At 42.3% G+C, this 13,614-nt stretch overlaps 1 protein-coding gene across 3 annotated transcripts in view; it reads right to left on the reverse strand.

Moving 5' to 3' along the window:
* Window positions 1–8,833: 8,833 nt before the first annotated feature.
* LOC126240466 (loricrin-like) overlaps window positions 8,834–13,614 on the reverse strand; it is a 185,750-nt gene continuing 180,969 nt past the window's right edge. For 2 of the 3 annotated variants that reach the window (XM_049947928.1, XM_049947927.1), the window contains exon 4: window positions 8,834–11,567. In XM_049947928.1, coding sequence (XP_049803885.1) covers window positions 11,294–11,567 — 274 coding nt within the window. In that variant the 3' untranslated portion in view covers window positions 8,834–11,293. The remainder of the gene's footprint in view (window positions 11,568–13,614) is intronic. The other variant, XM_049947929.1, reaches the window with a different exon arrangement.

Below are 13,614 nucleotides of genomic sequence, written 5' to 3' on the forward strand. Positions count from 1 at the left end.
AATATTTTTTAGCGCAACGCAGTCTGACTTTCAATAATCTCTACAAGAGAATGGCCCTGACTAACATTAACCTGTACTTTTCACAAATCACTTACCTCACAAAAATCTTGGTTACCCCCACTACTGCAATACAGAAAGCGCCACTACTGCCAGCTAAATAAAAGATTCAAACTATGGAAGGCACTAACTACTGATGGGGATAGTTAGCAAATGAAAGATATTAATAAAATGGCTCTGAGCACTATGGGACTCAACTGCTGAGGTCATTAGTCCCCTAGAACTTAGAACTAGTTAAACCTAACTAACCTAAGGACATGACAAACATCCATGCCCGAGGCAGGATTCGAACCTGCGACCGTAGCGGTCTTGCGGTTCCAGACTGCAGCGCCTTTAACCGCACGGCCACTTCGACCGGCAAAGATATTAATAGAGAACAAGCAATGTATTTACCTTGATATCATATATATATATATATATATATATATATATATATATATATATATATATATATATATATATATATATAGCAGTTCATGACAAATTTCAAAACTCCGCCATCTCTCTCCCCACATCCACCACTGCTGGCGGTTCACCTCCCACTGCCCAACGCTACGCGCTGTTCACAGCCAGCTGCCTAACACTACAATGGCGAGTATTACAACAATGCAAAGCAGCCACAGACTGCACACAGCACAGCCAGTGATTTTTATACAGAGGTGGCGTTACCAACAAAAAGACCTAAACAGCCTACTTACACACTTTACTTGGAACTTCCCACAGAGGTCACCTCTGAAATGCTAATTGTGCTGTTCCTGGTAGGTACATTATTATCATGTTTGTGCGTGTAAACATTTATTGAATACATTAATCGTTTGGAAGTCAAAACTTCTATTTGTAGTCATAATTCCTGATCCTGGTGAGTATACACCAAGTAGGAACATTTTCTTTCGCAGAGCACAAGAATAGCGCTGACCTGCAGACTGGAAATTATGGTCAGTACGTTCTCCATCACTTTCTGGCTGACCGCAAAAATAGTTTTCGGACTCTTGTAAAAATGGCAACGAATATTTATTAATCCAATCTCCGCCCCAGAATTACTGACTACATGAAGTAATCTCTCGTATTCGTTATCTTGCAGTTCTTTCAAAATGCCAGTGAATTAAATAATGTGTTGTCTGTATATTTACAGTGCCCCTGGTATTTTGAGTTTTGTCAATGTTTGCAGTGTTGTTATTGCAGATTTATGACGTACATTTAAACGTAAAGCTGACATGTGTGCGTTACCAAGGTAGGACAGGCGGATCATTTGCCACTCGATATAATGGCAGCTCTGCGTGTTAAAGCACATCATAAACCTGCAGTGGCAACTGACTTGTGTGAAAGCAAATACAGCCTTCCCGATATTAAGAAAGAGCTCACAATCTGCCATAGACAAACATCAGGTACTAAATTCAACATATTGACGACTCTGTCGAGACACAGACTGTTTACTTTAATACTTGTGTTTTTATTTTGACTAATGATGTACTTATAACTTAGGTAATGGTTTGAAAACGTACAAATATGTTCGAAACATTATCTCAAATAAAAACTCAACGAAGATAGAGAAATAAAGAGAGAGTAAAATGATAATTTCCACTACCGAATTATGAGTTCTATTCATTAAAGCGAAAGCTCGAAGCTAGGGAGGAATTATGCTTGTAACTCGGCAGCTCATAAATATCCTAACTCTTGCGTTGACTGTCTTGATACTCCTCTATCTACTCATATACTACGTAAATATTTTCACAAGTCTCGAAATTCTGTTTCGGAAACTATAAACTGCCTACCTCTGATCTTTCATGCTCCTGCTGCCGTACATTTTGTGCAATGAGAAAAACTTCCCCGCTGTTAGGTAGAGTACTAGAACATACTCTTCTAATTTCTTAAATTATCGAGGAGTATCAGCTGAGCGAAATGGATAGTGTCTCGAAAAGAGGTTATAAGCTATCATCATCGCCATTAACTTCAGTCATTACGATTTCTTTTGTTTTGCCTGTTACTTGTTTCCTCGGCTTTTCTTGACTTATTCTCTCAACGGAGTTAAATCTTCTTAAATCTTCCTCCGCTCATTCTTTCGAGATATTCGTTCCAATTTCTGCACCTTCTTATACTTTACTGACGATATTAAATATATAAGTTCTCCTTAATATCCAAATTTCGAAATCTGTCGGGTCCGGTCATCCTTTACTGCTCTTAGAAATTTCATCTCTGTTGCTTCTTGGCATGGTCTTATAAAATTTAAATCTTGTTTCTTTCTTCCTTTTATTTTTATAGGCATTTGTTCATTGTCCCACATACATTCAAAAACTTAATAATTTCTTCGCTTTCTCTTCGTCGTTCTCAGATGTGTCATCACAATAAATACTTAAAATATTTGACCTGTTCTATTATTCTATTACAAACCACAATTTTTTTTCCATTACAGGATTTATTTCCTTTAAAATCCACTGCATGTGTCTTCTTTTCTGAACTCGTCTGATGGTGATCTTCCCGAACCTTACCTAATAAATTTACATTTCTTTGTAGGTCACCTTCATTCTCCACCTTCAATGTGGTATCATCTGCATATAAAAGCAATTCAAGCAGAAATTTCTGTTAATCTTAATTCTCCCATTACAAACATCCTTCCGTTCCAGGATTGCATCGTCTAAATAAATGTCAAAAATTTTGGGTGAATTGCTGAACCCTTGTCTGACTCCTTTGTTTGTGGCTATTTATAAGTAATATTACAAACGTTTTTTATTACAGACTTTTTGAAAAGTTTAATAGAAGTTGTGGATATCTTCTTTTCCTTATAATTCTCCACAGTTTCTCTCTGCCAACATTTACGAATTTCTGAATTAAATAAATGAATACTAAATGGTTTCCCCCGCAATACTCTCTCCGTGTTTCAATTATTTGTTTATTTCGTTTTAAGATGTCAGCAATAAAAGTAAAGTAAGCTAAATGGAGAAAAGGAAAAGCTCTGAAATTAGCTTAGGAAGTGAGATTCTGGAAGTACTAAACTGTCTCCGAAGACTGATAGGCAAAATAATTTACGATAAAGTACAGAGAATATAAAATAAAGAATATTCACAACAAGAAAATGTAAATGTTAGGAAATCTTCCCTGAATACATTTGTTTGGAGTGTTTGAAAGTTGGATGGGCACAAACCACTGATGACTTCCCTATACAATAAAGAAATGCCGCTGAACACGCGTTCATTTCCTGGCCCGTAACGTCAGCACCAACCTTGATCCTGTTATATCGTGTCGCTGGACAGCCGTGGCATTTCCGGTGGCGCTCAACCTGCCGTGAGGGAACAACGGTTGTCGGCCACTGCTGGTTTGTGCAAATTGGTTCAAATGGCTCTGAGCACTATGGGACTTAACAGCTGAGGTCACCAGTCCCCTAGAACTTAGAACTACTTAAACCTAACTAACCTAAGGACATCACACACACCAATGCCCGAGGCAGGATTCGAACCTGCGACCGTAGCTGTTGCGCGGTTCCAGACTGTAGCGCCTAGAACCGCTCGACCACTGAGGCCGGTTGCTGGTTGGTCAGACGGAAGCTTTAAAATAATAGGCACAGAGAAAGAAATTTTACTGATGTAACCATGACTTTGGTTCAAAATAATTTTAATTCGATGATTTTTCAATGAGTGTTCTTCTGTAAGGGCACATCTGCAAATACAGCACACTCCGCTAGACTGTGGTGGAGGATTACAAGTAATCCCGCCTTCCCTGTTCCACTAACGAATAGCACGTGGGAAGAATGATTGTCGGTAAGCTTCTGGACAGTTCTAATTTCTCGAATTTTCTCGTCGTGGTTATTTGCCACGCGCTCTTCACGATAAGTGCCCTCTCGAACTTTTAATAGTTAACTTCTCCGCGATGCAAACGTCTCTCTCGTAGCGTCTGCCAGAGAAATTTGTTGAGCGTCGCTGTAACGCTGTCTCGTTGACTAAACGCTCCGCTTTTCGTTGGATCTTCTCTGTCTGTTCCTTCAGTCCTACCAGGTAAGGACCCCAGACTGATGAACATTTCTCAAGAATCGGTCGAACAAACGCCTTGTACACCATTGCCTCTGTAACTGATTTACATTTCCTTAAGATTCTTCCTAAAAGCCGCTGGCAGCTGTCCATCGGAAGGAATCTTTAACTGACTTGCAAATGAAACTTAGTTAAACGCGTGAGATCCCGGAATGCTGGCACTGAGGGGATTTAACTTGAAAACCGGTAAACACTTTATAACGGTACAGCCTCCCCCAGGATTCATATGAAATGTCCGATACCACCTTTTCTTTATATGCATCCGGATAGTTATCAGACAGTTCAGTGTTTCCTAAGGCCTTGTATGTGTGTGTGTGTGTGTATATATATATCATGCTGTCGTATTTGATAGAAAACTTTACATTCATTGCGAAGGCGTGTGGAATGTTCTGGAAGGACATGCGTTGTCATAATTATCGGTGGATTGTTGTCATTGATAAAATTATGTACATATACTAAATTAAGTAACTAACCAAGAAATTGAAGTAATAAGTCCTTAGCAATAAATAACTACAGACTGCAGAACTGTTAGCATGAAAAATCAATGCTTCTAATTAACAAAATGGTAATCTAAAAATCGAGTAACCTTAGACCTCACTATCTTGAGAAACAGCTTAAAAGTTATTACCAAGGGATGTACTTTCATTTGTTATTTATTTTTATACCTTCCTCTGTAATCAATATTCTTTGTAATTACATTTATAATTAACTCTCCAATTGTTTACATCTCACAGTTTTCCAATTTCCAGAATTTGTGGCCTTATTTGTACGTTCTATGTATTTAATCAGGTAAAACACGAGCTCTGTATTATCATTACATGTTAGTAACCAAATCCAAACTGTAATTAATTACGTAACGAAAATAATACGAGAGACATTAGTGTAATTAAAGTTCAGAATGATTTTCTTATTGAAAACTCAAGATATTACTATAAAAGATTGTCATTGAATATTGGTTTTTATACCTTATTCGGCTGTAACATCAGATTCTTTACGTTTTGTAAATTTTAATTGTAACATCAAAATTGTACAAAATTAATAATGTTTTATTTTGGAAGCTAGTGTTAAAATTCAATATAAAGCGTTGCAGCAATGCTGTAACAAGTCAGATTTGAAGTTATTCTTGGAAGTCAAAGAGATCAATGAAGTCTGTCCGTGTTTTGTTTACATGACGAGTGTGCAGTTCGGATGTCAATTAATGTGAATAAACTTTGTGAAGCATGAAAGTTTACTATTCATTCATCAATGAACCACGCAGAAGAAACTTAAGTAACATTCAACATGTATCGTTACAACGTCAAGAAGTAAGTCTTTAAACGGCAGTTACAGTTCTAAAATGATGCGCGGAACTGGACTCGTACAAAGTGAAACGTAGATGATAAAAAGTATGGAAGTAGAATATGGACACACGGAAGCGCCAAAGAAACTGGTATAGGCAAGCGTATTCAAATATGTAAATATTTAAGCAGGTGGAATATGATGCTGCGGTCGGTGAAGAGTATATAAGACAACAAGTGTCTGGCGCAGTTGTTAGATCGGTTACTGCTGCTACATTGGACAGATTATCGAGATTGAAGTGAGTGTGAACATGGTGTCACAGTCGTTGCACGAGCCATGGGACACAGCATCTCCGGGCCGTGCGGTTAAAGGCGCTGCAGTCTGGAACCGCAAGACCGCTACGGTCGCAGGTTCGAATCCTGCCTCGGGCATGGATGTTTCTGATGTCCTTAGGTTCGTTAGGTTTAACTAGTTCTAAGTTCTAGGGGACTAATGACCTCAGCAGTTGAGTCCCATAGTGCTCAGAGCCATTTGAACCACAGCATCTCCGAGGTAGCGATGAAGTGGTGATTTTCCCGTACGACCATTTTACGAGTGAACCGTGAATATCAGGAATCCGGTAAAACATCAGATCTCTGATATCACCGCGGCCGGAAAAAGATCCTGCAAAAACGGGACCAACGACGACTGAAGAGAATGTTTGAAGGTGACAGAAGTGCAATCCTTCCGCAAATTGCTGCACATTTCTGTGCTGGGCCATCAACAAGTGTCAGAGTGCGAACAATTCAGCGAAACATCATCGATATGGGCTTTCGGAGCTGAAGGCCCATTCGTGTGCCCTTGATCACTGCACCACACAAAGCTTTACGCCTCGCCTGGGCCTGCCAACACAGATATTGGACTGTTGATGACTGGAAACATGTCGTCTGGTTGGACGAGTCTCGTTTCATATTATATCGAGCGAATATACGCGTGCGGTATGGAGACAACCTGATGAATCCATGGACCCTGCATGTGAGCAGGGGACTATTCAAGTTGGTGGAGAATCTGTAAACTTGTGGTGCGCGTGCAGCTGGAGTGAAATGGGACCCCTGATACGTCTTGATACGACTCTGACACGTGTTACATCCGTAAGCATCCTGTCTGATCACCTGCATCCATTCATGTCCATTGTGCATTCCGATGGAGTTGAGAAATTCCAGCAGGACAATGTGACACCTCACACGTCCAGAATTGCTACAGAGTGGCTCCAGGAACACTTTTCTGAATTTAAACACTTCTGCTGGCCACTCCAGATATGAACATTATTGAGCATATCTCGGATCCCCTGTAACGTGATGTTGAGAAGAAATCTCCATCCTCTCGTACTCTTATGGAATTAGGGACAGCCCTGGTGGATTTATGGGGTCAGTTCCTTCCAGTACTACTTCAGACATTAGTCGAGTCCATGTCATGTCGTGTTGCCGCACTTCCGCGTGCTCTCGGGGGTCCTAAACGATATTAGGCAGGTGTGCCAGTTTCTTTGGCTCTTCAGTGTATAATGTTCTAATGCAGTGCTGAACTAAAGTGTAAGTACTCTCTAAAGATCGTTCTCTGACATTTACAATTACTAAGAAACAGAATTAATTAAACAAACACACTTCTCATTAGTGAACATACGAATGATACAGTTTTACGTTTTTGTGAACACTGGTTACAAAGCGACTATTTTCAACACTTAAAAATGTTAGATATTAGCCTTGGAAATTTATTGAGCATATCACTAAAACTTCTATTTACGTACTAGAAAACTTAGTTTGCATAGAGATGCTACACTCTTTATAATCTATGTTGTGAACGAAATTTTGAAGTGTCGGAGTTTGAGTGGCAGAAAAATTATTAAAAACTTATTACTTTATGTATGTACATATGTCCTGTTGACAATATCATTTTTCCATACACTACGCCTATCTCTAGGTACACTCAAGATTACTGGGAACACATTTGCACTCTGTGGAGATTTTATCTTTAATTTTATGAGCCAGAGCCTTCACAGACGAAATTTTTTACATGTCGTAAAACCTTATGGTGTTTGACAGTTTCTCATCATACGAAGAGTGGGAAGAATTGGTTTTTAGGTTGGATGTGTGTATATTTAAAATTTGTAAGAAAAACTAGATTAGCTTACCATGTGTCTTATGTATGATTCGTTGAAAATTTCCTAATTTACGGTACAGTAATCTGCCGTCGAAACTGAGACATTCATTTATGGACATCCCGTGCTATAGAACTAGCAGTAAGTCACATATTCCCTCTTTTGTTATATATCTGCCATTCATTGTTATCAAGTGGTGTTTTCCCCTAGTAGCTAAAACATCAAAGTTGTATATCTGTATAAAAAAGGTGATCAGAAATATGTGGGTAACTGTAGAACTGTGTTTTTATTGTCAGGGTTTTCAAAAGAGTTCCATCACAACTGACTACATTTTTCGGCAAAAATAATAATACTTTTTTGCAAACAGCTTTGCGTTCAGGCAACAGCAGCTGTGGAAGTGCGTTTTGTGGAATGAAAACCCAAAACAACTGACTGTAAGATCCTCTATTTGGAACCACAAATGGTTTCGTAGCTTATAGCCTCATCTTCAGGTGGATATGTAAAATTTCATCATCTGAGACCCAGATGTGGGGATGGGTAGAGGATCCAGTGCACTTTGGGTCTTTTGGGTCTGTTATGACGTCTTCAACCAGTGAACGATACTCCTCGGCCCTCATGGGGTCTTGCACGAGCTCCTCTGGAACCACGGATGGCCACGTGCCTGTTCTCCAGAGCATAATAGAGACGCCGGCAGCTTGTTTACGTCCCGCAGTGGCAGTGTCAATGAGCTGTTCCCCTGGAAGACGACGGATTCGCGCCCTCCCAGCGACATGATGAAGAAGGTATCGGGATTCGTCAGACCATGCAACACTCTGCCACTGCACCAACGTCTACTGCCGAGACAACGCGTCCATTTCAGTCGTAGTTGCCGATGTTGTGTTGTTAACATTGACATATGCCTAGGTTGTCGGCTGCGGAGGCCCATCGTTAGGAGTGTTCGATGAACTGTTTCCGAAATGTTCGCGCCGAGCCTCCGGGCCATCAGACTCAGACAGGTCGCGCGCATTCCTCATTCTACACGCAGACAGCGCGCTCACTGCGTGCGTGTGGATGACTAGCAGTCGTTCCTCGTCAGGTGACGTTGCTATCGCCTGGACGGATTTATGTTGATAGTAGGTCGATGATCATAGTGTTCTGGCTGATTAGTGTAGGCAAGAGAAAAATAATGCAATTTAACATTAAACTTAAGATATGACTATGTATACAACTGTTCTAATTTCAACTTCAGTACGCCATCAGGCAGTGTAGTAAATTAGTATACTAGTAGGTGAAGAGTCACAGCACTTCTTTCTCTTACACAAAAAATGAAACACCAATCAAATTTGTTAAAAAATTTATTCACATTTATCTTTCGTTAGCCAACTGTAAATCACATTTCATTTAAATAGGTATAGCAACATAATAGCAATGCGTATAATGCAATAAAGTGACAGAGATTAGAAATTTATTTTTATTGATTGGTGTCGAGCGCAAAGTCACAGGAGAGATAATGAAAATTAGTCATTTTTCGTGTATATACAGCACTATCATTATGTATTTATTTTATTTCATGTACTCCAGCGTAGCAAGAGTGTCGACGAGAGAGATACCTTAACGGAGGTACTTTGAAACACAGGGTAAAAAGACTGAAAAATGTGTCAGTGCACTTTTGACAGGCTTTAAAAATGGTCGGAAATTAATTATAACTGTGAAATAGGTTAGACCAACACTTAAAACTCAACTTAACTGATACTGAAAGCAGCTGTTTCAAGTGTGGTGAAGTTTCATTCCCACAAGAACTTGACTACGCACCAAATGGGCGAAGAGTCGTATGAATTTGATTAACGTGGGGAAGCTGCATATGTAACATGAATGCGGTATGAGGCAAGCGTCTCTTGTGAAGCTTATTGTGTTCCAGTGATTTTGTTGTTGAGGTGCAGCGATTATCTTGAGGTCAGAGCTATTAAATAGAAGGTAGTGAAAAGCAACAGGTTCTAACTACAATAGCAACAGTCTTTAGTTCACCAGCCTCTCGTGCGGTTCTTGACGTCTGGAGACTCCAGGAAGCCAACGAGAATTGTTGCCGCAGCCTACACCCCCACACACAGTGCACCACACACCCACACAGGAGCGACATAATAGGCTATTGTCCGTTGTACTTCCTCGTCTCCACACTGCAACAGCTACACAGACCGTGCAGATGAAGAAGGGGAAGGGTCTAAGTGTCATCCAGTTGACTGTTGGTCGTTATGGATCTGATGCCACGTTGAGTGGAGACTATGTCATTACAATCGTAGTTTTGGGTCAGGAAATATATAAGTACACTAAATATTGACATTTTGAAGAGCTTGTGACTTTTCTGAGTGCACCGCACAAGCTTCAGTTTATTTTCTCAAGGGATAAATTAAACAAGGGGAAGCTTGTTGGCTCTGAGGCAAACGCGCTGTACGCACTTCCATTGGGACAGGCCATTTGAATAGTCGCTTACGACATATAGGGGAGACAGACGAGATGGAAGGCATTTGAGTTTAAAATAGTACATGAAATGTATTCGAAAACTGCGAATAAGATTATACTTCAGCTGTAGCATTTAGTAAACATGATTTTTTTGTGTGTGCCGTACTGGGACTCGAACCCGGATTTCCCACTAATCGCGACCGGTCGCCTTTGCCACTTGGGCTGCCCCAGCACGCCTCCGGCACTGACCCGAACTCTCAGCTACCTTGGTGTCTCGTCCGTGCCGCTAGCACGTTATGTGATTCCCGCACAGGGAGAGACAATGTTTTGCTCGTCAGTTTGCAGTTTCTTTGCTGTGAAATAGTTATTCCGGTGTCTGTATCTTAGAGAGCGCTCAGAGATGCATCTCTGAAGAACATTTGCCTCGAACTACAAAGACAATGTAAAATACAGACAGTGCAATAAATGTATTTAAATTAGTAGTGAGGGTATTAGGCAATAAACCACAGTCCATTTGATCAACTATTTTCGTAATGAACAATTACAGAAAACAATAACAATATATTGGGAGGACTTTTTGGTAGCTACAACTTGAGGCTATGTTGCAATATAAAAAGGATGCCTTAAATTTGTAAACATATTGAATAGATGATGTTCGGATTGGTGCTGGGAAGCAGCCGAAGTTTAGCGAGCATTTATGAGTAGGCACTGGCCTCTCCTTTGGCGGCTGGCCACTGAAGATCCAGCCCAGAAAATACTATGACCAGCTCAGTTTGAGTCATTGAGCAGATGTGTTCCGCTCGTGTCAGGCTAGAATCTCTTCTTCGTGGAGTGAACAATGAAGATTCAATTTCAGCTGATTTAGTAATAATGTGTACAACACCACAGAGCGGAGACATGTGTCCTCTGAGTCTTTCTCAGTGGCGTAACTCGGTAATTTGTTTTTTGTTTTGAAGGCACATACAAACTGTGATTGTGTTATTCGCAAACTGGTATCTTCTTTCTACCTTTTTCCTGGGGATTTCCCATAATAGTTGTGGCTTCAGCACTGTGACTGTAGCAATATGAGCATACGACCAGTAGCAGTATTTGTTTTACAATGACCACAATCAACTGGATGAGCGAGGAACCTTTGAAAGGCGTATTCCTGGACATTTTCTCTCCCGTCTTTGACAACTGGAGATCGGTAAGTAGGATCGGTGACAGCCCACGCGCAGACCCGACATTCCAGCAGACAAGAGTCCCGTCTGCAGACTGCTCTCGCGGATGCTGTAGGTCAGACACCAGTAGAAACTGAGCGACGTTTCGCACCGACCGGATACGGACATCATCAGGTGTCAAAAAAACGCCGTGGTCAGCCGGGGAGCGGTCACTTGGAGGTGCCGGACGATCCAGCCTTGTCGTCGTCGTCGTCGTCGTCGCCGCCGGAGGCGGGCGCCGAGGAGGTGGCGCTGGGGGCGGTGGGGGCTGCGGGGGCGGTGCTGCGGCTGGTGGCCGAGTGCAGGTAGTTCAGGTAGGGCACGGGCGCGCGAGCCCCGTGGTCGTGGCCGAGCCGGTGGCCGTGTCCCCGGTCGTGGTCGTGGCCGTGGCCGTGGTCGCGGTACCCGTCCCCCGGCCGCTGCTGCTGGCACACTTGCGGGTACCTGCGGACCATCCCAGCGTTGACACACGCGTACACGTCCACACCACCTGCCGCTCAACACTTTCATCAGACTTTGAAAAACAATGTAAATATTATACGTCTGAAGAAAACAAGAGCATCTACATCTACATCTACGTGATTACGCTGCTATTTACAATAAAATGCCTGGCAGAGGGTTCAATGAACCACCTTCAAGCTGTCTCTCTACCGTTCCACTCTCGAACGGCACGCGGGAGAAACGAGCACTTAAATTTTTCTGTGCAAGCCCTGATTTCTCTTATTTTATCGTGATGATCATTTCTCCCTATGTAGGTGGGTGCCAACAGAATGTTTTCGCAATCGGAGGAGAAAACAGGTGATTGAAATTTCATGAGAAGATCCCGTCGCAACGAAAAACGCCTTGTTTTAATGATTGCCACTCCAATTCACGTATCATGTCTGTGAGACTTTCTCCCCTATTTCGCGATAATACAAAACGAGCAGCCCTTCTTTTTACTTTTTCGATGTCGTCCGTCAGTCCCACCTGATGCGGATCCCACACCCCACAGCAATACTCCAGAATAGGACGGACAAGCGTGGTGTAAGCAGTCTCTTTAGTAGACCTGTTGCACCTTCTAAGTGTTCTGCCAATGAATCGCAGTCTTTGGTTTGCTCTACCCACAATATTATGTATCTGATCGTTCCAATTTAGGTTATTCGTAATTGTAATCCCTAAATATTTAGCTGAATTTACAGCCTTCAGTTTTGTGTGACTTATCGCGTAATCGAAATTTAGCTGATTTCTTTTAGTACTCATGTGAATAACTTCACACTTTTCTTTATTCAGGGCCAATTGCCACTTTTCGCACCATAGAGATATCTTATCTAAATCATTTTGCAATTCGATTTGGTCATCTGATAACTTTATAATACGGTAAATGACAGCATCATCTGCAAACAATCTAAGACGGCTACTCAAATTGTCTCCTATGTCATCAATATAGATCAGGAACAATACAGGGCCCATAACACTTCCTTGGGGAACACCGGATATTACTTATGTTATACTCGATGACTTTCCGTCTATTACTACGAACTGTGATATTTCTGACAGGAAATAACGAATCCAGTGGCACAGGTTACGCGATACTCCGTAGGCACGCAGTTTGGTTAGAAGACGCTTGTGAGGAACGGTGTAGAAAGACTTCTGGAAATCTAAAAATATGGAATCAATTTGACATCCCCTATCGATAGCACTTATTACTTCATGAGTATAAAGAGCTAGTTATGTTTCACAAGAACGATTTTTTCTGAATTCGTGCTGACAGTGTGTGAATAAATCGTTTTCTTCGAGGTACTTCATAACGTTAGAATACAGTATACACTCCTGGAAATGGAAAAAAGAACACATTGACACCGGTGTGTCAGACCCACCATACTTGCTCCGGACACTGCGAGAGGGCTGTACAAGCAATGATCACACGCACGGCACAGCGGACACACCAGGAACCGCGGTGTTGGCCGTCGAATGGCGCTAGCTGCGCAGCATTTGTGCACCGCCGCCGTCAGTGTCAGCCAGTTTGCCGTGGCATACGGAGCTCCATCGCAGTCTTTAACACTGGTAGCATGCCGCGACAGCGTGGACGTGAACCGTATGTGCAGTTGACGGACTTTGAGCGAGGGCGTATAGTGGGTATGCGGGAGGCCGGGTGGACGTACCGCCGAATTGCTCAACACGTGGAGCGTGAGGTCTCCACAGTACATCGATGTTGTCGCCAGTGGTCGGCGGAAGGTTCACGTGCCCGTCGACCTGGGACCGGACCGCAGCGACGCACGGATGCACGCCAAGACCGTAGGATCCTACGCAGTGCCGTAGGGGACCGCACCGCCACTTCCCAGCAAATTAGGGACACTGTTGCTCCTGGGGTATCGGCTAGGACTATTCGCAACCGTCTCCATGAAGCTGGGCTACGGTCCCGCACACCGTTAGGCCGTCTTCCGCTCACGCCCCAACATCGTGCAGCCCGCCTCCAATGGTGTCGCGACAGGCGTGAATGGGGACGAATGGA

Source organism: Schistocerca nitens, chromosome 1 (assembly GCF_023898315.1).
Source record: "Schistocerca nitens isolate TAMUIC-IGC-003100 chromosome 1, iqSchNite1.1, whole genome shotgun sequence".
Classification (NCBI taxonomy): Eukaryota; Metazoa; Arthropoda; class Insecta; order Orthoptera; family Acrididae; genus Schistocerca; species Schistocerca nitens.